Raw genomic sequence first — 15,979 nt, 5'->3', positions numbered from 1 at the left:
GCCTGCAAAGCCTTTTGTTGTTAATCGCAAAACCTATCACCTCGGCCTGGCATTGCTGCGCATGGGACATCCGTGTCTTCTGCTAAGAGTTCTGCTTTACAGCAAAACAGACAACACTGGCGCCCATTATTCTCACCCGAGATCTGCAGTGATGCTCTCCAGACCCTGCTGCCTGGAGCTCCTGGTATGCTTTATCTCTGTGTTTCAGACATTTTTTTGATTTTGAATTTTTGTTTGGATATCTTTTCCAGGTAGAACATTTCAATGACTAATTTTGTGTCTTGTTAATATTTCCCATGAATGTCATTTATGTGTACTGTATCTGATGCCAGGGATAGTAAAAAGTACAAAAAGGTACATCCTCAAATTATGTTGTTTGTACCTATCCATTAATAATAGAAGATTTTATAAACATTTGATGTTAACTTTCTTTAATGGGAGAAATTCGCCAGGAAAATAGCATAAGTTTTTAGTGAGCATATCCTGCCTTTTGTTGCTCCTTGGGATAATAAATAATAGTTATAAGTGAGTTTATTTGTTTACATCATTGATTTAATTATTATTATTATTTTTTTTAGCCAAGAATCCTTTCTTCAAAGGACCCTTATGCAGAAATGCAGTATGGAAAATAGAGACATGCAGAGCTGCTCTAGTTGAGGAGATGATCTTTTGGGTTTTCCTGGCTTGCCTGTACTTCCTTTCCCACCTTGCTAACCCTTTCATGCCCTACTTCACAACCACATGCACTTTGTGAAGCACCTTTTGAAACCCACTGGTCTATATAATTTATGGTAGAAAGTAAACTATAAAAAAATGGAAACTTCAGGAGAAATGCCATGTATATAACGCAGCTTCTTTTATGTCTGATGTGGTAAATGTCATTAATCATTTCACGTGAAGTAATTTTTTAAATGTAATGCAGAATTTATTAGACATCAATAACTTTAGATATGCCAAATGCTTGTTGTTTTTCACAGCCAGGACCCAATTTATTTCATTTTGAGGAATTTTTATGGGACAAATGTTTTTACTATATTTTATCTAGATGACAATAAAAGAAAAGAAAATCATAGCATTCAATCAGGTATAAATTTAATGCAAAGAGCTGTTCTCAAGGGAATTCTCAAGATAGTTTTAAAATTTACGGCCCAACTAGACTGAAGAACAAAAGGACAGCAGCTTGTCTGTTCCACTTCCCCCAATTCCCCAGTGTTGTTCTCTCCCCCAATTCCCCAATAAAAATCTTTAAAAAAATAAAAAATAAATAAATAAATAAAATTTACGGCCCAAGGATTATTCATCTGAATCTACTTTTGCCTGTTCAGAGAGACAGAAGAGGTACAACTTGAAAATGCAAATTGTATGTGGTAGAAGGAATTTAAATTTTTCATACTTAAATCTACAAGTACAGATTCTAAACTAACTGATTTTGTAATTTTATTTTGGATTACTATTGGTATCCTGAAAAAAACCAAAAAACCAAAAAGCTTTTTGCAGAAACCAAATAAAAAAAAATTCCTCATCCAAAAATCATTTTCTATTTCAGTTATTGAATCTATCCTTGGGTTGAACACGCGTGGTATCCCCTCCTCCCTCCGTCTTCTCTGTGACAAATGCGGGAAATGCACAGATCAAGCGTCCTAGAGTCTGGCAGTCACTAACGTGAGTTTTTGTTTTCTCTGTGACTTTTACATTGCACACCAGGACCAGATTATTTCAAAGGTTTCAGAGATCTATACTTACAGTGACACATGCTTTGAACTGATCGTAATTTGAAGGCTGTTCTGTAAATGGAAGTCTCAATACTATTAGGAGCATCTGTAAAGAAAACATGAAATAACATGGATAAAGGACCATCTCATTAGATAACTCCCACATCCTGAATGGCAACCCTAGAGATCATTCAGCCCCACTTTATTTTGCAAGTGAAAAAATTAAGGCCTAGAGCTCTCTTGCCTACCTGGTGACAAATGATAATGGTCTACAGCACCCTAGGTGGCAGGTGACCCTAGACTCACCTTCCCTGTCCACCAAATTAAGGAATCCACCAAAATGGGAGGAGTACTCCTCCACAAACCTGTCCACTTTTTATATAAAAAGGAAATGACTTTATGAAACAAATAGGATAAAAAAATACTGTAGAATATAAACTCAATTTGTTAATATACTCTAGTCCTATACACACACATGTATTTATGCATATATAAAAAGTGACTCAAAATACGTCCATTCATTCATTTAGCAAATATTTATTGAGCTCTCACTAGATGGCCCTGGAAACATAGCAGTGAACAAAACAGATAACAATCCCCACCATGCAGAGCTTAATTTCTACTGGCATTCACCAAATTGGTAACAGTGGGTATCTCTGAGTGCTTGAATTCTTAGTGCTGATATTTATTTTCTTTCTACTTGTTGATATCACCTAAATTTCTAAAAAAGTGCATATGTTATTTTTATAATCAGAAAATAATTCTTAATATACCTTCTTTTGAGGGTCACTACCATCAGCATCACTACAACAATGGCTAGCATTTCTGAGCTCTTACCAGGCACTGAGTGTTTATTTACACATTTCCCTGTGGAGAAGAGAAAGCTCTGGAGCCTTACTTAGTTCCTTTTTCTGTTGGGGAAATTGGTTTATTTTTTGATCTTCAGTTTCCTTATCAGATAAATAGGGCTTATAATACATTCCTCATAAGATATTTTCATGATTTAAATAAGAAAATATAGTCAATATAATTACTAAATTATTATTGAGGACCGACAGTTTAAATTTGTTTCATTGATCTTCCAAATTTGATTTTCATTTAGTTTGAGACTTTCATTTAGTTTAAAATCTCACAACAGAGCTTTTTGTTACCTAAAACTGAAATAATCAGTCTTTATATTTAGAAAAATTAAAATCTAAAAGAATACCATTGACCACTGAGCTCATATGATTTATTTTATCTAGACTTAAAATTCTCAAAACTACAAATTTAGGAAATATTTCTTGAATTTCTACGATGTGCCAGGCTTTGCTTCTGGAGAGGTTTATAGTTAAGTCATCATAAAATCGCTATTCATATTTATTAATTTATTCATTAATTTGCTACACACAAACACACACACACACACACACACACGCCACCCAAGATCTGAGTGTCCATTAGGTCTCAGGCACTATGGTGAGTACTGAGGACATTAAGGTGAATCAGGAGTTCTCAATGTCAAGACAGAGACAGGCACCCTGGTGCCATGTTCTATTGTATAACAGGGCTAAACACAAAGGGAAGCATACTGAAGATTGCTCAGGGGAGGTGAAATGAGAGTTGGTTCTTGAAGGAGAAGTAGGGAATTTTCAGGAGATTAAGTGGGATGAAGGGTTTGATGTCACAAGTCTAGGGAAGAGCACGTGCAAAGGCACAAGGATATGAGGATAATGGGGGTCAGTATGACTGGCAGGTGTAGGAGAGACTTGGTTGGTCTGAGTTCATTAGAGAGCTTGCATTCTCTTGAAGGCATCAGGGATTGATACATACTCTATAAAGCTCCTTCCAGTGGTTGTGAAGAATGAATTGAGGGTGAGACCAGAAGCAAGAATCTATCTCAGTCATTCAGGTCCAGAGGATAAAATTGATGATGATTTAGCCTTAAGACAAATGTAATGAATTTTAAGAAAAATAGAAGAATTACAGAATTCTCTGACCCATTATACAATAAAACTAGTAATACTCAATAAAAAGATAAAAAATATTTACCATTGTGAAAAATGTTTTAAATTTCTTCTGTCATGTGGTCAAAGAGGAAATCAAAACTGAAATTAAACACTATTTAGAGGATTAAAAAATAAGGAAAGACTTACTGAATATCAATGCCAAAATTAACTTGGCTAAAAATCAGAATAGCAGTAGAATTGGGAAATGAAACCAAAAACTGGGTTTTTGGAAAGAAAATTTAAACAAACACTAGGAAAGAGAAGAAGAAAAATATAAATCATTAGAAATGAGAAAGGATTTATGTTTACAGATACAGAATATATTTTAAAATAACAAAACTATGTAAATTTTATGCCAACAATTTAGAAACATAGATGAAATAGAAAATAGAAATAATAAAAATATACTTAAAAATTAAAAGACTAATAACTACCGACTTTTTTTTTAAAAAAAGGAAAACTGCCATCAAAGATAAACAACATAAGTAGGGATAGTTTTACAGGTGAATTCCTTTAAACTTTCAAGAAATGGGAATCCCTATGTTACTCAACTATTGGAAAAACTCAGAAACTTCCCAATTAATTTTAGAAGGCTAGTATAACTGCAATACCAAAACTTGATAATGTTTCACTGTGATTATTATTATTGAGAGAAAAGCAGTTGAATTCTGAGTTGAGACTTTGAGGGAAATTGGTATAATTGGCCAAGAAAATCCCTGAATATAGTTCTGTTCCAACATCAGCTCAAAAGTCTAAAGTCTAAAGTCTGAAGTCTCATTTAAATACCATCTAAATCTCTCTCTATGTCATATATATATACCGGGGTGCCAAAAAATGTATACACATGACTTGTTTTCATCTTTTGTTATCAGTATATATTGAATATTACAGTTTTAATACAGTTTTTTTCCTTTCTTAAAATGTGTATACATTTTTTGGCACCCTCTGTATATAATCTTATTTAGGATTAAAGGAAAGATACTACATAAAATACTAGCAAAAATTTTCAAGGACACATTAAAGAATAACGTTCAATAATATGGAAAGATTTATTCAGGAATTGTTCAACAGCTAATTAATATAGCAAAAGAGAGAAAAAAAGATGCGCAACCATTAGATTCTCCAATACATTGGTAAAATTCACCAGTCATTCTAATTTTGAAAATAATACTTAATCTAGGACTAGAGGAAACATTCTAAAATGTCAGAAATAAATAGCAAATTTCATATAAAAAAAGTAATAAACAAAAGAAATCCTTGTTATAGTCAGAAAAAAGTCAAGAACGCTTCTGTATCATCACTATGATTCAAAACTGAAGCAGAAATATAAAACTAGGGCATCAGGGCCACCACCGTCCCCTCAACATTGTGGCAGACAGGGCAGGGCCCCCTTGACAGACCTTGTCAAGATAGCCCTCTGGGAAGTCCATTGGAGCTGGCAAATAATAATGAAATTGAAACTTATTTGCTGTTCTTATTTTGGAATTCTAATCTACAAAAATAAATAAAAATAAGAGGTATAAATATTAGAAAGGAAGAGATTTACAATGATCTGATTGCCTATCTACCTACATAATTCCTAAGGGTTATCTGCAAGCTGGCTGGATTTGGGATGATTGTTCAAGAATCAGTAACTTCTCTTTATATCAATAGTTTTCAAACTTTAGCCTGGATTGGATTTACCTCCAGGGCCCATGAAACAGATTGCTGTGCTGGGCCTCAGTTCCAGAGTCCTAAAGATGGCCTGGGAATTGCATTTCTAACAAGTGCCAGGCAATCCCGATGCTTTTAGTCGAAGAACTATACTTTGAGGACCACTGCTTTATACCAATAATACTCAGTGAGAATACATAATTTTAAACATCTATAAAGTGCCTAGAGTAAGCTGAACAATTAATGTGCAAGGCCTTATAGAGCTATCAAAAGATGTTAGAGATAGTACAAATAAATGAAGAGATCTATTTTCTTTATTCCTGGATATTCTTGAATAGGTCATAATTTGGGAACGCTAGACCGGAGCCAATGAGTTCCTCATGGTGGGGGAAAGCAGCTTAAGGAGAGTTCCCAGCTGTGGAGGAGTGGTTTCTAGGTTTGCCTTTATTACCGGTTCCCTGAGTGGAGGGAATGGCTGCATGGTGTAACCAGGGAGACCAGACACCAGGCTTGGCAAGGATTTCTGGGTCCAATGTTGACGTGGAGTATCCCATTTCTTCAAGTGGACCCAAAAGCCAAAGGCAAAAAGCGTACATAGCAAGTGGTGGCCACGATGGCCCTTCAGACCAGATATTCTGAACACTTCAGACCACTCCAAGTTCAGGATAAAAGCCTTAGAGGTTTCTGTCTGTCTCAAAGGGATGACTTCTTCCCAAACTTAACTCAGTCTAAATTTCATACCAAGCTATAGTGACTTTAGTTTGGTTTGGAAAAGGATGTTTGTTGCCCTTGAGTGTTGTGGGGTAAAGTCCTATCTGTTACTCATTAGGGGTGTTGAGTGCCAGGCACTGTGCTATGCCACTCAGGGATTACAGTGCCCTCCGGTCAGACCCCTCCTAGAGGAGTAAGAGCACACCAAGGCCTCTCCCTAAACATATATCAATTCAATGATCAATACATGATCCTAAGTCAAAGGGCCTACCTCAGGTGAATGTGGGCTGTGCCTAAAAATGTCACCATAACAATCTTGTTTAAGAACCCTCCACGCCTTTTTAAAAAATTTTCCTGCTTTGAACAGGTGCAACTACATCAAAGAACCTACAAGTTGCTTTAAGTCTTTTGTTATTTAATATTTCCTTATATTTTTAAAAATGCTTAGTTTTCAGATACGAGTTCAATGTTAGAGCATGGGAGAAGTCAGAAATATCCCTGCCCTATGTCCAGAGAAGTACAACAAAGTGAGCGGAAGGATATCAGTGTGGAAATAATTTATGAAAGCATAATGCCCAACGTTTTTTTTTTTTCTCCTGGAAATTGGCCCATTTTTTCGTGCCGTGGTTCCTCTCAGATGCACCAAATGAATACAGAAAATCAGCAAACTAGGGGCTCTGCGGGCTCCCAGATGCTGCTCTTGGTGGAAGAGCAGTTCTGTAGCTGCTCTACCATCTGGCCCATCACACTCCTGTCAAATTATGTTTTGCAGTGTCATCTGATGAAGTTATGCAGCATAACACGGCAAGCTGTGATATAGGACAACATGGAAAATGAATGTGCATCCCAGGTGATTCACTACCAGCCCTGCTTCAAGGCTCCTTCTTCTCCCACCCCCTCCCCCCCGCTGGTGGGAGAAAACTCAAGAAAGGAAGAAAATGCTGTATGTATACATCAGCCCAAAGGTATGAACAACATAGTTTGAAATGCTTAAGGAACGAACAACGCAAGCTGCATAGGGTCTTGTTCATGGAAGCATTTTGACTGGGAAATGTGTTGTGCTTTAAATAATTCCTTATTTTTTAACCAAACCAATATGTGCCATTTCCTATAGACACTGAGAATGTAATAAAACCTCTTTCAACTGTCCATCATCTAGATTGATGATGCAGAAATAGATATTTTAGGTCAGCGGTCCTCAAAGTGTGGTCCCAGGTGAGCAGCATCAGTACCAAATGGGCACTTGTTAGAAAGGCACGTTCTCGGACCCCTCCCCAGACCTACTGGGTCACAACCTATGGAAGTGAAGTCCAGCATTTTAACAAACCCTCCAGGTGATTCTGACACACACTAAATTTGAAAAACATTCCTTTAGGGAGAGAAAATTGGGTTTTGGATGGATTATCGATTGCTTCGTGTTATATTTATTAATATGAGGGTCGAAATTTGGGAAACCCAAAGATAATTTGAATTACTCATAATGCTGTTTTAGATAAATAACTTGAGAAATTACAGAATTTTGTATAAAACAAGTAAAATTAACAATCTAGATTTTAGCTAGGGGACTAAGGCTGCAACCAGATCCAGCCATAAAAACGTCACAGGCAGTCCTGGGCCTATGGCGGCATTCAGAGATGTTGGAAGAAGGGGGAATTCGTTTCTTTATACCCATTGACAAATATTCATATAGTGACAACTGTGAGACCTTTCTCTTAACTCTGGGCCTACACAGTATGGTGAATTTACCCCTGACATTAAAATAGCTACAGTGATGTCATTGTGACAGTAAACTATGAAGATAATTTAAAAATAAGATAAGCCACTTTTTGTAATTAAAATGTAATTATATTGAGACCAGGCCTTTTGTGAAATTATTTTTGGTGCTTTGGAGACAACAGACCAAATACTCTTAGGTATATTATAAATTCCTGTTTAGAAGAAAGTCTTTCTAATCGCTCAGTAGTTTCCTTTTTAGCCATCAATTTACCAAACGTCTTGCTCGGCTGCAACCCAGGAGTCTGAAACCACAACATCTGTGCCTGATTTTTTTGTTTACAAACTGTGCTCAGTAACTTGACAATAAGACTCACCTTGTTTATCTGGGTCCATTTCAGGAATTTCTTGGAATGACAGATGGCAAGAGTGTCCTCCTAACTGGAAATGAAGCAATATTTTAAGCAGAAGGTTGGGGGCCAGGGAACAAAAAGGCAACGAACAGTCATTTCACCAGTAGAACAAGAATCTGAGGTGTTTAGGGGGACTCTGAAGTCTCTTGGGAGGATAAAAATAAAGAACATAGGGGCTTCTTACACTGGTTACTTCTGGGAATTTAGAGCTGTACCTCAGAAACTGAGAACAGCTCCTGAAACTAATACTGTGAATACCTAGCACTTTCGAGGCATGAAGAGTGAACTAAATTCTCACCTCAAGAACATGTAAATTTACTTGAATTTTGAAGGACAAAATTTGAAGCTTTCAACGCTTACATTTCTAATATCACTCACTATGCTATACAATTCTACATGTTAAATTTCTGACAAGTACCATCCATTTAAACACCTTATCACACACATGTGTATGTGTATATAAAGAATTCAGTTAATATTTCTAAAAAAGTAGTAAATCAGCTACCTGTTGTTTCATGTTGCAACTATTGTTCAAACTCAATGTATATACAAATATATGTTCGCTTTCAACAAAATAATGGGTTATGCTGTAAGAAAACCTTATACAATTCTTAAAAAAGACATTTTTCATCATGAGTGGTTGAAAACTGTTTTATAAAGTTACACAATAATTAAATTTAAATAGTACTTTCTCCCCTCTTCTAATGAATGAATTAAGGCACAAATTATTGGACAAATAAGTAACATTTTAAGAAGAGAGAAACTAAAGCAAAAGGAGATTACATTTGTTCTTTAAAAATATGATAGCAATAGTGATAATTCCAGACTTGTAAAAACTAGAAAGGTCTGAAATACACTCAAGTAAGATTTGTTTTGAAAAGTTGTAGTAAAGGGAAATCAGGTTAGAACTCTTGTTAGTGTTGACATGCCCCAAGCTCTTCCTGATGTCCCCAGGTAGGGCAGAAGGGGCCAGTCCCCCATCCCATCAACAGTACAGCTGGAGACACAATCCCTCTGCCTCCACACCACGCTCTTACCTTGCTTAGTTTTCTTGGAGAAGCATTTTAGTAAAACATTCTGTATAAATTACACATCAGTTTTGGAAGAGGGAAAAGCTGAGTAATAACAGATTTCCAGGTGTGGCATTCCTAAGGAGATTGGATGTCTTGTCCTGACTGCCCGGCAATTGCATGCAAAACAGAGGCATTGAGTCTACACTGTATTTTAAAGGCTCGCAGAAGTGCATTCATTAGTAATAAAGATCTTGAATAATTTAAGGCCACTCCGACATCTCTGTTTCAAAGGGCTATTTCCGTATTAATTTCGTGTGTAAGAGAGGCAAGTTAAATATCTTCTGAGTGCTATGGAGACGAGGGGTTACCACAGAGATTAGGACACAGTAAGAAGGGCTTCACATCCCAGGAAACTGCCACCTTTCTAACTGTCCCAGAGAAGAGCGACTTAGGAACATAATCTGATTTATTTGATTAATTCTTTTACAAATACAGAGGTATGGTTGCACGTTTTTAAAAAGCACCAGATATAATGCAAATCTTCAAAATAATAATAATAATAATGTGTTACAAAGGCACATTTCCTCTTAAGTTTTAAGTATAATCTGAAAATGTAGTTTTAAAGAAGTTCAGATAAAAAAAAATGCGTTCTAATCCTAACAGCGCAAACTATGTCACATGAACCAAATGTATTAGAATTTCACCACTAATATCTTTAGGCTGCCGAGGAGATACGGAGTTAATTTTTTTTTAAATTAAAGTTTATTGGGGTGACAATTGTTTGCAAAGTTACATAGATTTAAGGTGTACAATTCTGTAATACATCATCTATATATCACATTGTGTGTTCACCACCCAGAGTCAGTTCTCTTTCCATCACCATATATTTGATCCCCTTTACCCTCATCTACCACCCCCCTCCCCTCTTACCCTCTGGTAACCACTAAACTATTGTCTGAATCTATGAGTTCTGTCAATTTTAACATGTCTTTCAAGGGTTAGAGGCCAAAGCACAGGCGTAATACTCCATGAGCACTACCTGGAGAGCCAGAATGGCTGGGAGTCCATGGTCCCAGTTAAAGCATCTAAACAATTACAATTAAGTGGTCACTAACCCACCCCAGGATGTCCCATAATAAAAACCTGCTTTGAAAAGTAAGCATGATACCCAAGAATAGCCAATTTATTCCTTTCTTTTTGAAAAGTATTAGTATCACAGTATTGGTTTCTTAAAAACTGAAACTTGGGACATGTCAAAATACGAAACTTGGGACATTTAAAACAATGAAAATTGATTTTGTGATGGGGCAAAAATGAGATCAAGTGGAGGAGGTAACTCACCTTTCTCTGTATAAGCCTATTGATTCTTTGGGAGCAGATAAGACTGCGTAGGACGAGACCAAGTCTATCTCACATGAAACCTATACCTGGGTGCTGCAGACTGAAAGTTGAAATCATATTTGGAATTTTTATATTCCATTATATCTGCATCAAGATATATCTGAGGTACTGGCAATAGAGGGAGGTTGGAATGTTTTTCCTGAATGCTGCCATGTTGAGATTTGAGCAGATCTCTGGCATTGATTATGTAAATCAAGAATCATGATAGTAAAAAACAATAAAATAGAACAATTATAACATACTGTAATAAAAGTTATGTGAATGTGATCTCTCTCTCTCTCTCAAAATATCTTATAGTCCTATACCAACCTTTTCACGTAAAGCAAGCACTTTATGGCTTCTCTTGTCATATCTGAATTGCCAGCATCATTACTCTTGTGCTTTGGGCCATTATTAAATAAAATAAGGGTGATTTGAACACAAGCACTGTGATACTACAACAGTTGCTCTGATAACCAAGATGGCCACTAAGTGGTTAATGGGCACACAGTGTGGAGACACCAGACAATGGGATGATTCGTGTCCCCGGAGAGATGGAGTGGGATGGTTCCAGATTACTAGGTAGAGTGCACAATTTACAACTTAGGAATTTATTCTGAAATTTTCCATTTAATATTTTCATACTGCAGTTGACCACAGGAAACTGAGATGAAGGAAAAGGAAATCATAGATAAGGGGGGACAACTGTACTTTCCTCCTGGTGTAATTCCATATCTTACACTAAGCTGGGACAAATGTGTGGTGGTAGGTACAGGGATGCAAATCAGTTCGCTCTGCTCTCTATGGGAGTCTCTCCTATGGGAGTCTCTCCTAGAGCATCCTGGTCATCCTACAGTGGTTCAAACATCTGATAGCTCATATTCATGCTGGAAAGTACAGCCTGTTGGGGATGGGGCTCAGTGTTTGCTACAGTGTCCCTAAAAAGGAGAAACTCTGCCCACGTTTCTCTCTAGCATCTTCCCAGATCTCCACCTATTGGAGAAGCAGCTGATTGATTGGTCAGGGCTTGACATCCACTGGGAAGAGTTCCACTAAGGGGTAGGGTAGCTGCCTTGAAAGGTGATGTGTGTTCTTGGTTGCATTTTCTGTTCCCGCTTTTCCACCTGGTTCCTGTTGATAAGTGATTGGCATATCTGATTCAGGGGGAATGGGACAGAAAGCTCTGCTTGGGTTTCTTGGTTTGAGTCATATCTTTCAATCTTGCTCAGTGTCACCATGAAGCAGGCCTGCATGTGGGAAGGCAACTGTCATGTGCCCAGCTATGTAGAGAGCATCAGGCGTCTTCCTATCCAGTGATTGTTCTTGGTGGTCACACTCCTTTGATTGAGGTCCCCACAAAGAGAGGTGGGGAATAGTAGGATTAAGGCATAAAACCTTACTCAAAGTCTTTCACACAGACATACCTTATGATTTCTTCATAATAACATCAAATGAGGTGCTGACTTTGGAAACAAGCAAAAGTTAATTATGGTTTCAAATCATGATGGTGTAGAATGTAGCAGCATCAAAAATTTCACTGAATTTTCAGAAAGCTAGTTATACTTTAAAACCTATTTAAAACTACAGAGAAAGCACAGATATCAGCAGTTCTTAACATGACTCCTGGGCTCTCAAAAATTCCTAATTGGCACTTGAAAAGGGTCCTATTAATTGAAAAATACATGAGCATATTGATTTGACTACTACTTAATAAAAGACTGTAATTTTACTTAAATCATGCAATTATATTGTAAAAATAAAATGCTTTTCTTTCAACATCCAGACCACATCTGGTGTCAAGAAACAGAAACTTATTCAATCTAAGTTAAAGTAAAAATATAATTTATTGTAAAGATAATTATGTCAAGCAAATCCAAGGAAAGACAGTGCACATCTAGGTCTTATGAAGGTGGTGAACCTGACCAGCTCTGACGACCTCACAGGCAGAACTTGGTGGCCTTTTCTAGTTCACTGCCATTACCATCACTCAGACACCAACTTACTCATCCATTTTTTTCAGTTTAAATTTTTTTTAGAGATCAAGAGACTGTCTGATTGGTTCTCCTGGAGTAAGGCGTGTCTCTTCTGGCCCAATCAGTTGAGTCCAACGTGGTAAGGAAACCTAAGCAAACCTGGCCACCTAGGCCAGGTACAGCCTATCGGAGGAAGAAGTTTCTCTCTGAAGGATGTATGAGTAAGGACGCAGAGACTGACAAATCTATTTTGTTTTAGTTCAAAAATGATCAATTGACCCCAAACCATTTGTGAGAAAATGCACTAATAAACATACATGAGCGGACACACAAAATAGTTGAACTCTGATGTTTGTGTGTGTGTGCAGTCACTTATTTGTCTAGCATAATATTATCTGAGACTGAAGTAAATCTTTCAAATTATTCTTCCCTAAGTACAGACATTTATGGGTCTTTCTATATTTATTGTAATATCAAATAATTTTGTAGTTGTTCTAATCTGATCTGCTACTGTTCCACAGTTTTGCCTTCAGAGTCTGTAAAAGAAAGAAAAATGCAAAGATGTAATAATTTAAAGAATACATCAGTACATTTATTTTTAGTATCTTTGCTCTTGCTCCCCTTTGCTTTTGTTTACCAGATTCCTGTAATCAATCTGATTCAATAGCTGAGGGAGTGAGTGTGTGTGAAGGGGTCTTTTGAGGGAAAGTGAACCACAAGCCCATCATTAGACCTTCATCTATTTCTATGTGCAGGCTGTCTTCGCTCCTTTGCTTCTCATTCGAGTTTGTTTGCAGGTATATTGTCAGTTCCATTTCCTCTCTTGGTCCTGCCTCTTCTGTATGCATCGATTCTAATTCCCCATGGTTAGCCCCACTCCAAAACCTGTCATATTGTTCATTTTCAGAATGGAAGGGGCAATGGATTTATTCATTTTAATGGACATTTAAATAAAAATGTGGAGGCATGAGTGAATATCCTGATTGGTCAATGACAAAGAAATCCACACCAGCCTGTTTTCATAAAATATCAGGACAGCTCAATTATGTACTTTGAAAATCTGTGCCCATTTCCTTATTCATTCTGAGGGAAGGATTTGGTTGTCACTGTCATAGTCCTGGTTATAAAAATAGAAAGCTAGGTTCTAGGCAAGTCAGCAAGCAAGGCTGATCCCTGGGAATGTGGGAGGGGGGAGGGTTTGAAAAGTACCGTATCACAGGGACACAATCCCTTCTACCAGTTTCATTTATAAAATAAGAAAAGACTAGAGTTTTGTGTACAATTTATCATTTATGAGTTCTTGACTGAGTGGCTTGTCAGAGTTGGCTTGAGGAATCAGATCGGAGAAATCCACTGCAGTAAATAGAGAATTAAAAGAACAGAGTTTTTAGGATTTAAAGCACACTTAGTTTTGCAGTGATTCTCATTTTCTCCTATCTTGTTCTTTCCACTCCCAATTTCTCGGGACGCCTTGCTCTCTTTGGGAGTTGAAGATGCCAGGCCACTTTTTACATGGAGTCTCAACCCACGACAGTGGCTTATCTACGGCGCTGCGGGCAACATAAGCAAGCAGATGTCCAGCCAAACAGCTCAGTGCAGCATCTTTCTATCATCCTCCCTATGGAGTCTTGGTCCCCACAATACAGATCACTAGGCAATTTTTCAGTGCCTGTCAGCTCCCTCCCATACAGAGAGTTTCAGGTGCAGAAGCAGTAAAAATAGGAACAGTTTCGATTAGTATTATTTTTTGAATATATGATTTAGCAAATATATAAGCTTCTACAATATTAACCACATAAATACTAACAAGTATTATGTAAATATATTTATATTTTACACATACATACATATACATACACACATACATATAAGATGTTCTAAGTTGTGTGTGTGTGTGTGTGTGTGTGTGTGTGTGTGTGTATTTAAAGAGAGAGAGTCAGAGAGAGAGAGAAATTCCTAGATTTTCTCTGTCAGAGAGAATTCTAACTTGGCCTTCTCAGGCCCTTCCTCTCAGCCACCTTCTGAGGTAGATCCTGACTTGCCATGTCAGCCATTTGGCACCTTGGAATGAGGGATGGAGAAGAAAGCGGGGGGGAAAGTAGGAAGGATGAACACAAGGGCCAAAGCTGAGGTTAGACTATTTGGGGAGAGTTTGAGGTTAAGTATGACACGAAAGCAGTTTTGGTATTATAAAAAATTTTTGTTGATGTTTTAATCCCTCCTTTAAAGTGTTTATGAATTATAAGAAAAGACATGGAGTTACTTCAAAATTACTTCAATTGCTGGACTACATTCTTTTGACCCCAATATCATTCTCTGAGATGGGACAGGATGAGTTATGGCTCTTAGCAGAGATTGTTTATAACTCGATTGACTTAGCATCTGGCATAACTAGATCTTTTTCTTTCTCTTGGATTAGATCAAAATATGTGCTACCTTTATGTACTGAAGCCAAAACTAGATAAAACATGTTGGGTTTAACTAACAACCTGTGACATGTTCTAAGTTGATGTTTTTAAACTTTGTTGACCATGACCCACAGTAAAAAATGCATTTTGCATTATAGCCCAGTACATGAACTTCTGTGCATATAACGAAACAAAAAGTTACATAAAACAGTATCTACTCATTTCCAAACTATTTTTATCCTTTCCTTATCTTTTCTACTTTTTTTCTTTCTAGTCTAGTTCATTGTAAAAAAATTCTGGTCTCCTGACTTTCCATTATTAATTTTATTCTAGTTCAAAGAAAAATGCTAGTTATTAAATTGATTTTATGACCCACTAAAATTTTCACAACCCACCTAACCCACAATGTGGAAAGTATAATGTTATATTTGATTCTAATGCTCATCCAACAAATTGTCCCCCAAACAACCTGAAATCAATCCCATTTTTTTCTACTTTATCACCACTAAAGTTCTTTAGGCTGTAGAAGATTATAACATAGTAGAGGGTCTAAGAACCTAAATTTTCAATTAACAGCTTAAATCGTTCCAAAGTAAAGACTCAGGAATACATATTCTACAATTTGGCTTCTATTTCTCTGTCCTGGAAAGCTGCCAGTCATCTTCTTCATGATAGATCTTATCTCAGATCTCTCATAAGAGCCTTACTGCCCTCCGTCCTTTCTTTGAGAACTGCACCAGTATACTGAGTATAATACCAGTTGGACCAACTGGCATAATAGTGCTACAGATACCTAGAGATAAAGTGTAACTGACTGGGCCTCTTAAGCTATGAGTATCTACTCTAGCTGGGACTGACTTTACCACGCTCTCTGGACAGTGATTTGGCCTGATTGCTCACCTTTTAGGGGGCCAATGATAAAGCAGACTGGTCCTCTAAGCCTGATCCCATCTATTTTATGCTTTGTCCCACCACCTACCAGCCATATTGCTGAGCTCCCAACCAACCATTCAGC

General features: G+C 37.1%; 1 protein-coding gene and 1 long non-coding RNA gene across 2 annotated transcripts in view; both read right to left on the bottom strand.

Annotated features, from left to right (window-relative positions):
* Positions 1-8,213, bottom strand: part of DYTN (dystrotelin) — a 55,380-nt gene extending 47,167 nt beyond the window's left edge. The window contains exons 1-2 of the mRNA XM_019652916.1: positions 8,155-8,213; positions 1,744-1,818 (exon numbers count right to left, since the gene is read on the bottom strand). Of these exons, the coding sequence (XP_019508461.1) occupies positions 1,744-1,818; positions 8,155-8,173 (94 nt within the window). The 5' untranslated portion in view covers positions 8,174-8,213. The remainder of the gene's footprint in view (positions 1-1,743; positions 1,819-8,154) is intronic.
* Positions 8,214-13,013: 4,800 nt separating this feature from the next.
* LOC109388299 (uncharacterized) overlaps positions 13,014-15,979 on the bottom strand; it is a 7,047-nt gene continuing 4,081 nt past the window's right edge. Inside the window, exon 2 of the long non-coding RNA XR_002125178.1 lies at positions 13,014-13,092. This is a non-coding gene — a long non-coding RNA (uncharacterized LOC109388299). The remainder of the gene's footprint in view (positions 13,093-15,979) is intronic.

This window comes from Hipposideros armiger, unplaced genomic scaffold, assembly GCF_001890085.2.
Source record: "Hipposideros armiger isolate ML-2016 unplaced genomic scaffold, ASM189008v1 scaffold_190, whole genome shotgun sequence".
In the NCBI taxonomy this organism is placed as follows: Eukaryota; Metazoa; Chordata; class Mammalia; order Chiroptera; family Hipposideridae; genus Hipposideros; species Hipposideros armiger.
The sequence above is the reverse complement of the archived record's forward strand: the minus strand, read 5'-3'. Positions and strand labels throughout refer to the sequence as shown.